The 11,370-nt window shown below is 42.8% G+C and overlaps 1 protein-coding gene across 1 annotated transcript; it reads left to right on the forward strand.

The window, feature by feature from the left end:
• The first annotated feature begins 9,946 nt into the window (after positions 1-9,946).
• On the forward strand, positions 9,947-10,909 carry LOC134374746 (olfactory receptor 52W1). The gene has a single exon (XM_063092684.1). The coding sequence runs from the start codon at positions 9,947-9,949 to the stop codon at positions 10,907-10,909; it is 963 nt and encodes a 320-aa protein (XP_062948754.1).
• Positions 10,910-11,370: the final 461 nt, after the last annotated feature.

An 11,370-nucleotide genomic window follows, 5' to 3' on the forward strand; every position in this document is an offset into this window, starting at 1 on the left:
ACATTGCAATATATTATTTTTAAGCATCTAAGTGTAGTACCTGATATAAAGTAGGTAGGTGCTCATTAAATATTTGTCAAATTAGTAAAAGGAAATTGCAGAAAAAATATATTACTTAATTTCAAAATTTTTAAAATAAAAGTAAAAACTAAAAACCTATATGTTTGTACTAAGTGCATATGAGCATGGAGAAAGGTGTGAAAAATGTACATGTTAACAAAAATTATGTAAGGAGTGGAGGAGGGGTTGGAAAGACAATAGGATGAAGAGAAATTTTGTTTTTCTTTATGTATCTTTATTTTTTTGTTGCAGTAAACACTTGCGAAATATGTATTTTCAGAAGAGACAACCAATAAGCAATATTTTTAAAAATATGTTTAGAGTGATTTGCAAAAAAGCAAACCTAATGAGATGAAAAGCAAAAAATATGAATGGTATGAATATGACTTTTAAGGCAGTGATGGTCAAAAGGTACAAAATTTGCAAAATGAGGCAAATGCAGTTGTTATCTTCAAGGAAGTTATGGTGAAGGTACAAAGAGGGAAGAAAGCTGAGAGGTTCAGTGACAACAGACTAAGCACAAGAAGCAAACATCAAAATGAGGAAGAAAACTCTGTGATAACATATTGGCTAAAATTCAAGCGACAGTCCATGCCAGGCTCCACAGGCTACAAAATAACTCTGTGACATTGTGCCCTCTACACAAAAATGAAGAAGTTTAAGCTAGGAACATACAGGGAGGTGGTTGGCCAATGTGGAAAGTATTGGTGGCACATTGCAAAAGAGGCAGATATGAGCAATGTAAAAACTGAGACAAAACTGACATTTGCAATGAATCGTCAGCCCTTGCTATTGACACACCTAGAGTGAAGCAACTTCCTCAAGGTGTTTTACCTGCTGTTAGTACACAAGGGAAGGGAGAGGAAAAGGGGTACTGGCCAGGGAATTATGGAACATTAAATGTGTCTTTAAGGAAGCTGGAAGTCACAGTTGTAGACCTTTGGTGGGGAGGGTCATGTGACACAGAATTCACAATAGCACCTACAAGGGGAGGCAGAAAGTCCTAAATGCATCATGGACAGAAGATATAATGAAGAAGACAAAGAAGATCGGGCCGAGCCCATGGCGCACTCGGGAGAGTGCGGCGCTGGGAGCGCAGCGACGCTGCCGCTGCGGGTTCGGATCCTATATAGGACTGGCCAGTGCACTCACTGGCTGAGTGCTGGCCACGAAAAAGACAAAAAAAAAAAAAAGAAAGAAAGAAAGAAAGAAGACAAAGAAGATAATGATTTGGGTGGATGCAAGAATGCTAGGTAAACTCGAAAGTCAGGAAAAAAGTCATCTTATTTGCCTAAAGATTTTAGGCAAAGTAATGCAGATGCTCCTTAAACACTGAATGGTGCATTGGCCAGGGAGGGAAAATGCAGGCTGAGGAGAAATGAAATTACTCATGAGAAAAGACGAAAACCAACCTGATTTAATTTTACAAAGCCAACATAACCTTGATACTACACAGTCATTAAGAGAATCCGCTTTGAACTCATGTTGACCTGTATTCAAATTCATACTCATTAGAAGTTTTGTGATCAGAAGCAAGCTCCCTATGCCTGTTATTTCATTAGTGAAATGTAAACAGTAACAGTGTCTACCTCATAGGGATACTACATTGAATGAGATATATGTGTAGAGTGCTTAGCCCAGTGCCTGGCTCATAGTTAAGTGTTCAATATATCATAACTTGGGAGTCAATACCAAGTGCTGTCGAGGTCTGTACACTATAAAAAGAAAATGTACAATAATGCCTTTACAACTTCAGGGGAAGGAAGAATCTAATAAATAATTTAATAAATAATATTAAAAAGCACATGTCCTAGACATGCTTTTTATTAAAATTAAAATTTTCCATAAGACAAATAATACTATAAATAAAAGACAAATAATACTGTAAATATACTTCCAACAGACTGGAAGGTGATATTTCCAATAAACAAAGAATTAGTATCTAGAATACGTAAGAGAATTTCTACAAATAAATACAGAGAGAAAAAAGACAATTGATTAGAAAAATGGGCAATGAAAATGATCAGGAAATTTATAGAAGAGGAATCCTAAATGACCAATAAATATATGAAAAACATAAATTAAAACAAGATAATTTTTTATTAATCAGTTTCATAAAAATATGAGTCTGATAATACAAAGAGTTGTCAAGGATGTTAAAAAAAAACAGGATCTTTCAACTGCTAGTGAGAATACAAATTGGAACAACTATTTTGAGGAGTAATTTTGACAATATCTGCTGTAGATGAAAATGTGCTTACGTTATGACCCAGCAATTCCACCTCTAGTTATATGCTCTAGAGAAACTCACACATGTAAAAATGGAGACATGTATAAAGATACCAATAGCACTATATGTAACAAAAATAACCAGAAACAATTTAAAGTCTATCAGTAATAAATATTTGGCACAATCATCTGCAATAACATTATGTAGCAATTTAAAAGGATGATAAAGATCTTTTTGTCTACATAAATAAAACTCAAAAACATAGTTTCCTATATACAGTAGAAAATAATTTATGGAAATATTTAAAAGCACCAACTGGAAAAAACATTAAGAACTGAATTAAAGAATACACTCTACATTCATGATAATTATTGTCTCTAAGGTGAGAGAATGAAACAATATAGGGGATAAGAGACATTTAATGTAATTTTTATTGCCTCCATTAAAAAAGAACTAAAAGTAAACAGGACAAAATGTTAATAATTGTCAATTCTGGGTGTGTTGATACATGTGCCTATTCTTATTCTTTATACTTTTATATCTATTAGCCCCTTCTCTAATAAAAGCATGACAAAAAAATAAAATAGAAAGAAGCACATTGGAGACAAGGAGATCAGTTATGAGGCTGCTGTTATATTCCAGAATAAGGATGTGAGGTGTAAAATAGGACCTACTCCATTGGAGACAGAGAGGAGTCTCTGCTCTTAAGGAAAGGGCCTCTCAGAGAGGAGTCACAAGCTCTTAAGGAGATGGGCCATAGTGGCTGAATGTTCTTAGTCTGCTCGGGCCACCATAACAAAACACCATAGACTGGGTAGCTTAAACAACAGAAATTTCTCTCTCACAGTTCTGGAGGCTGGGAAGTCCAAGATCAAGCTGCCTGCTGATTAGGTTCTGGTGGGGGCCCTTGCCCTTGTTTGCAGTCAGCTGCCTTCTCACTGTGTCCTCACATGGCATGAGGAAAAAGAGAGAGATCTTGCTCTTCCCCTTCTTATAAGAACTCTAAGACCCTAACTCCAAATAACATCACTTTGGGGTTTGGGGCTGCAACATATGAATTTGGGGGGAACACAAACACGTAGTCCAAAACAAATGTGGGAAAGACTGTTTACCCATCCATAGTACTGTGCTTGACATAGAATAAGTTCTCAATAATGTTTGCTGAATTCTGTGAATGACTAGTGCTTTCCCTGGTTGTAAGAATCACCCATGCGACGTGAGCTCAAAGGGAAGAAGGTAATGATGGTTAAAGATAAAGGCGCTATCTATTACCTCAGAGAAAAACTTTGGGGAATTAATTTCTTGAGAGATGGCCTCAACCCAAATTCTAATAAAGGGAGTCCCCTCAGGAACCCTCTTATAAATGCCAGAGAATACTTACAGGGAAGTTTTCTATAAGAAAAGTCTTTGGAAGACTATCCCAGCACGGTCTACTGAGCCATTATTGGTCATTGAGCCTTAGTCAAAAAAATACCTCTTCCATGCCTCACAATGAGGGAATAGAATGATTGCATAAATTAAGGGGGTTTCAGGATCTTAAACCAATCTTACAGGTACAGTGTAACTTTGAAGATAAGGATGGCAACTGTGGCTGCAGCATGCAGGAAGACACTAGGGTCATTACTATATATGGTCAAAGATGGTGTCATTCCCAGAAATTCTGAGACTGGAAGGAATGACCCTGTTGCAGAGGAAGTAGAGACAGATGACAGAAGACAATATTACAGGAGGATTGATAAAAACTAAATGTGATCTATTCCTTACTCCTACCAGAATCTGACTTCTACCAGATCCTATTAAAATGGGGAGGGAGAACAATTCCTCTCTCAAATCTGCAACCTCAATGCAAGCACATTTACTATCCTAAGGAATGGGACCCCCAATGTCCCAGAGCTTTATGAAATACTAAGGACCTTCTCATGGAAGGACTGGGGAGCCTGAGATAAAATGGTGAAAGTGAAGCTAGAAGACAGAATAGGTGTGGTGGTTCCATAATTCCTTCCACATCTCCATAGGTTTGTGCCACCTGATCTTACAGGGTCCCTCTGCCACTCCTGAAACTGAGGGAAGGTGAAGACTGGGATATTCATGAGTCACAGAGGCATCTCACACTAACATGAGAATTGAGATTTGACAATTGAGAGTTTTCCTCCTTCAGACGTTTCTAGAAGTGGCACCACTAGGACCCAGTATTTTCTGATTTGTATCCTATTGTGTAAACGGAACATCTACTCTTTCATGCTGCTGCTCATGGATCAGTTTCATTGCAAAACCATAGAACAGGCCCACATAGACACAAGCTGATATCTGAGAACCCTATTCTATAGAAGATGGCAGTAGCTGAATTAGCCAAAGAAGTGAAAAAATCAGGATCAATCTCCAAACAGAACCCTCTTGTCCTATTTTCCGTGTCAGTCTAGAAGCACCTGAGAGGTCAAATAAGCCTCTCCTCCTCCCCCTCCCCACCCCACTCCCCGCAGAGAGCTGGCACACTCCTCTGGGGAGCAGGCTCTGCCACATGCTCCCACAAGGTCACAGGTGTATAGCCAAATCCTCTCTTCTAACAGCCAATGTCACAGGGAAAGACTAGCCAGGTGACCCCCAACATGTGCTGACGGAGCTTCTGTAAATATGGATTGGGGCCTTAGGGACTGTATTAGTCCGTTTCTGTTGCTTATAACAAAATACTTGGAACTGGGTAATTTATAAAGAAAATGAAATTTATTGCTTACAGTTTCTGAGGCGGAGAAGTCCAAAGTCCATCTGGTGGTGGTGACAGTGACTCAGGGGTCTCACATTACAAGACGGTGGAAGCAGAGAGAGCAGAGAGAAAGACAGACTCTCCTCTTCTTTTAAAGCCCTCAGAACTGCACCCCTGACCACAATTTTTGATCCATTCACTACAGCACAGTCCTACAATCCAATCACCTCTTCAAGGCTCCACCTTTCAATTACCATAATAGGATTTCCCACCCTCTTAACAGTCAGAGTGGGGGCTAAGTTTCTAATGCATAAAACTTGGGGGACACTATTCAAGCTTCACTGAGTTTTGGGGGGACATAATTCAATCCACTACATTCTGCCCCTGGTCCCCCAAAACTCATGTCTTTTTCACATGCAAATATATTCATTTTATCCGCAAAATCTTAACTGGTTTCAGCTCAAAAGTTCAAAGTTCATAATCCCATCTTTGAAATCAATACAAGTTATCTACTTCCAAGATACAATGATGAGACAAACATAGGTATATATTCCCATTCCAAAAGGGAGAAATAGGCCAAAAAAAGGAGAAATAGGTTGCAAACAAGTCCAAAACCCAGCAAGACAGGCATTAAATCTCAAAGCTGGTGAATCAAGTAACTTGACTCCATGTTCAACATCCTCTGCACACTGGTGTGGGAGTTAGGTCCCCCCATCCTCAGCCAGCTCTGCTTCTATGGCTTTCCTGATTTCAGGTGATGCTTTAGTTCTCCCAGGCTGGTGTTCCACTCTGGTAGCTCCACAGGTCTGTGGTTTCCATGGTGGTCCCACTCTCACAGCTCCACTAGACATGGCACTGATGGAGTTTCTCTGCTGCAACTCTGACCCCACATTTCCGCTCGGCATTGCTCTAATGAAGGCTGTCTGCAGTGACTCTGCTCCTGAGACAAATCTCTTCCTGGGCCCCCAGACTTTTCCATACATCCTTTGAAATCTGGACGGAGGATTCCAAGCCCTCACAGTTCTGCATTCTGCAGGCCTGCAGACCTAACACCACGTGGACATTGCCAAGACTTCCAGCTTGTATCTTCCAAAGTTGTATGACCAGCCACACCAGGGGCCAAGTTAGCCATGGCTGGAGCAGCCAAAACAGCTGGGGTTCTGGAAGCAGTTTCTTGACGTGGTTCTGGGCAGTGAGCTGGTGGAGGGCTCCTTAAGCCTGTTCCCCAAGACCATTCTATCTCCCTAGGTCTTTGGGCCAGAAGTGGAAGAGCTGGCCCCAGAGACTTCTGCAATGCCTTCAGGGCCTTTTTCTCCTTCTCTTGATAATCCCTTTCCTTTGTACTAATCTTCTTGGTTGCTGGGCTCCACCATTGCATGTTCTCTGCTTCTCTATCACATGGCCAGGGTGCAAATTTTCTAAATTTTTACACTCTGTTTCCCCTTTAAATTCTGGCTGTATGTTATGCCTTTGCCACAGTAACTCAGTGTAGGCTGTTACAAGTAGCCGTGCAGCTTCCTTAATGCTTTGCTGCTTGGAAATTTCTTCCACCAAGTACTCTGGTTCACAACTCTTAAGTACCATCTTCCACAAAGTCCTAGGGCATGGACACAATGCAGCCACGTTCCTTTCCAGTTCACAGCAAGAGTGATCTTTGCCCCAGTTTCTGATAAACTGCTTCTTATTTCTAGCTGAGATCTCCTTAGAATTGTCTTTATAGTCCACATTTCTATCAGCATTCTGCTCGACACCATGTAACCAGTCTCTAAGACATTCCAGACTCTCCCTCATCTTTTTTTCTTCTTCTGAGTCCTTCAAACCCCTCCAACCTTTGCCTAACACCCAGTTCCACATATTTTGTTATAAGCAACAAGAACAGACTATTACAGGAACCAACCAAGAAATTTTCTGGGACACAGTCAATGATATCTTCCAATACATCTTGGATTACTGGAGAATGAAAAGTGCAGAATACACAGATTTCTAAGAACCTAATGGTACCAATTTTGGACTTGTTAGGCTTAAGAGATCTATGATTTATCTTATGAATAATCTTTGCACAGAGAGCAAGTTCCCAAGACAGCCAAAAGTCCCATTAGTGTGCTCTTGAAGCCAAGAGCATTTTTTTCCAAACTTCTCCTTCATTGCTCTCAACCCACTGCTCCCACCTCTTGAGTGTTCTTCTCCTCTCTCGGTGGATGAGAGATTACCATCTACTGCCAAATAATTGCAGCTCTTTCTACGTCTCCCCAATCAGCAATCCTAGCCCCACCTGCCAATCCCAAAGTCTCCTGAACTCCTCTTCCCAGGAACAGGTACATTTTGACCCAACAGTTCTAGAAAACTCCTACCCACACACTAAATTTCAGCTGAAACATTTGAAGTACTGGCTAAGAGTAAGTACGCTAGAGCAACTGTTTGAGTTAGTATCCTAACTCTGCTATTTACTAGCTGTGTGATCATGAGCAAGTTAGTTAATCGTTCTGTGCCTTAGTTTCTTTGTCTGTAAAACCTACTCAAATGACTGTTGTAAGGTTACAACTTATAGCAGTGCCTGCACATAGGAAGCTCCATGGGACTATTAACCATTACTGTGATTCAGAAAAGATTTCTAACTCCCCCAGGAAGAGTGAAAGGCTTCTTTCTCTGTGCTGCCATCATATCTGGTACTGACCTGAGTCAACAAAATTACCTTAATTTCCCTCCAAAAATTGTTTACATCACTGTGTCTAGTAGGCTGTGAGCACCTCAAGGATAGCAGTCTTATTGCCACTGTAGCCTCACCACATGGCACAGGGCGAAGCGCAAAAGAGATTCATTCAATTCTGCTGTGACACTGGTTTTGAAATGCAAATTTGTTCGAACACAATTGATATATTAGGGAACTCAGCATAATGTGAATTTCATGTTTAGTTATGTGTGATTCCCTTTTCAAGAAATGATGTGAGCACAGAAAACTTCACCCATTTGAACAGAGCTGAGTAGGAAAGCCCAACATGGCACATAAGCACACACCTCAAACATCTATCAGCTACCTTAGTTCACCACTTGTTATGAATCACACCCACCCACATCTGGTGTTACAACTTTCTGCCCAATTTCAGATACGACTCCTTCACTACTTCACAATAATTCACAGGCTGTTTCCAATATGCACTTCCATAAGGGAAATGCCAGGTCTTTTCAAGTTAAAGTGTCATAATTAGAGTATTTATGTATTTTCTAACTATTTAACATGTGTAAAATGGTGCTACCATTTTTATTAGGTTCCTATGTTCTTTTAAATGTATCACTGATGAAGTTTTTGAGTGTTGTGCCCCATCCCCATTTTTCCAATAAGCTCTGTGGTTTCTATTGCATGATTTTGTGTAGTGTGGTGATTTTAAAGCTATGTCTCCTCACAGAAGAAAGAAGTGTACCTGGTAGACCTATAGTTGATGGTAAATAACTCTTTCTCTTCTCCATGGACACAATGCCAGGCATTGTGATGAGCAGTGGAGGCACTGTGGTTAATAAGAAGCAACGCCTGCATCTCTTTCAGTCTAGTGGGGGAAAGACAAGTAATTACAATACAGTGGGATAGAAGCTATTAAAAAATAAAGCAAGGTCTTCTCTTCCAGACTTCAGGGAGTCAGCAAGGAACTCCCAGAGGAAGTATTCTGCTTTCCCAGATCTTTTTGCTCCATAGTTCCTTTCTTTGCCTATCCCCATCTCTGTCTCCTATTCTTCTTCCTGAGTTGCCAGGCCCAGTAACACTGAGGAAAGAGGCAGAGCAGGGAAGAGTTAATGTGGCACAGGTGGGAGGAGTAAGGGCCCTGAGGGAAGTAGGTAGAACAGCCACATAAAGGGCCCCACAGGCACTCATCAAAGTGAACAAAAGCCCCCAACACATAGTGCTCAGGATCTTTCCCCCATCAAGCCTTCAGCTGGTGATTTCTCCCTCATTCCTTTATCCATGCAACATTTATTAAGCTTCTTCTATGGGATAGATTCGGGGAGGAGTCGGTCTACTCGCCCTGCCTCCTCCAATATCACAGATGCTTCTTCCTTATATGGCTGCTACTCTGGATTGAGTGCCATTTTCTCCATTCCCTCTGGCACCCCAGGAATGATACTCTAGTAGGATCCCCTTCTGGATCGTGAAGAAGGAGACAGAGAAGTTCCTTTTCTTGCTATCGTCTCTCTCCGTTGCTCCCCAACTCCAACTTCAGCTCTCCAGCTGGTGCTCAAGTTCACTACTTCAGCATCAAGTTCAGAATAACGTAAGCACCCCTCACTCCCAAAACCCACCAAATTTTCTCCTGCCACACCAGGCTCCCAGCTTCACTCCACATTTGACTCCTACTACTGTTTCTCCCTTTCTTTCTACTCTGCTTCCCTTTCTTCTTGGAATGTTCATGACCAGAATGTTTGAGCTGGAAACACTTAAGATCATTGTGCCCACCTCCACTGTAGAGCTGAAGAAGCTGAGGCTCATAGGTTCTGCCTGAGGATACATAGTCAGGTACAGAATTGCCTAAGACCAGATCCCCACCCAGCACTGGCTTTCTCCCCATATACAGAGACTGAGACTGACACTACTTGGACCCGGAGGAAGAAAAGCATTCATCTCAACTCTACCTCAGCTGACCTCCAATTGGAGGGCTCTGGCTGTACCAGCCACCGCAGCAGTAACCTCCTTCCTCACTACCACTGTTCCCCTATTTCTCCTCCTACAAGACTCACAGGTTTTTAGAAGCAAAGGATTCTCCTATCTTAGCTAGTGTGACCTTAATTATCCATCCAAAACCCCCAACCAAAGTTTATAACCCTGTGATCCTTCCAGCCCTGCACTACCCCTATACATACCCAATGGATGAGTTTGTGCCACTGTGATACCCCTGAAATATCTCCCTTTGTTCTTTCCCTGGCAGGAGTCATGCCCCCATGAGCTCTAAAGCTTTGCCTCTCACAGAATGGCAGAAATTCCACAGCCCAACTCTACCTTCCTCTGCCCAACCTTCTTCATACTGACTGGCATTCCAGGGCTAGGGGGTGACCAGGCCTGGCTGACACTGGTCTTTGGGCCCATGTATGTGCTGGCCTTGCTGGGCAATGGAGCATTGCTGGCAGTGGTGTGGATAGACTCCACACTACACCAACCCATGTTCCTACTCCTGGCCACACTGGCAGCCACAGACCTGAGCTTAGCCACATCTATAGCCCCAGGGTTGCTGGCCGTGCTGTGGCTTGGGCCCCGACCTGTGCCATATGCTGCCTGCCTGGTCCAGATGTTCTTTGTGCATGCACTGACTGCCGTGGAATCTGGTGTGCTTTTGGCCATGGCCTGTGATCGTGCTGTGGCAGTAGGACGCCCACTGCACTACCCGATCCTAGTCACCAAAACCCGTGTGGGCTATGCAGCACTAGCACTGGCACTCAAAGCTGTGGCTATTGTTGTACCTTTCCCTCTGCTGGTGGCACGATTTCAGCACTTCCGAGCCAAGACCATAGGTCATGCCTACTGTGCACACATGGCAGTGGTTGAGCTGGTGGTGGGTAACACACGGGCAAACAACTTGTATGGGCTGGCACTTTCACTGGCTGTGTCAGGTGTGGATATTCTGGGCATCACCAGCTCCTATGGGCTCATTGCCCATGCTGTGCTGCGGCTGCCTACCCAGGAGGCCCGTGCCAAGGCCTTTGGTACATGTAGTTCTCACATTTGTGTCATTCTGGCCTTCTATGTGCCCGGTCTCTTCTCCTACCTCACACACCGCTTTGGTCGTCACACTGTACCAAAGCCCATGCACATCTTTCTCTCCAACATCTACTTGCTGCTGCCACCTGCCCTCAACCCCCTCATTTATGGGGCCCGCACCAAGCAGATCAGGGACCGACTCATGGAAACATTCACATTCAGAAAAAGCCAGTTCTAATGAACAGTGATTACAATGGAGACTAGGAGTGCAGGAGGTGGGACACTCGGAGGAGAGTCTGGGGTCTGGATGTGTGTCATCTCACCAACTGCACATGATCATGATAATCACTCAACAGGTATTTGCTGTGAAGCCCCTACTATGTGCACCACTGGCATCTGTAGACTTTGGCCTAGCCATGCATCCTGCTTGGGAGGAGGCAGGAGGCAGGGGGCTACACATTACCATGCAGGGAAAATAAGAAAGATCAGGAAACTAGTATGGGATCCCAATAAACAAGATCTAACTTAAAGAACAGTCCTTTTCTGCCCCACCTCCATCATTTCAATCTAAGTCTTCCCATGTTCCCATACAAAAGCTCCTCTACAGATCCCATACTTGGAGGAAGTGATTGGCACTGCTAAAGAGTTATACTGCCTCTGGAGGAAAGTGCTTGGGTACTTGTCTGGGATCACAGCCCT

Source organism: Cynocephalus volans, chromosome 4 (genome assembly GCF_027409185.1).
Source record: "Cynocephalus volans isolate mCynVol1 chromosome 4, mCynVol1.pri, whole genome shotgun sequence".
Classification (NCBI taxonomy): Eukaryota; Metazoa; Chordata; class Mammalia; order Dermoptera; family Cynocephalidae; genus Cynocephalus; species Cynocephalus volans.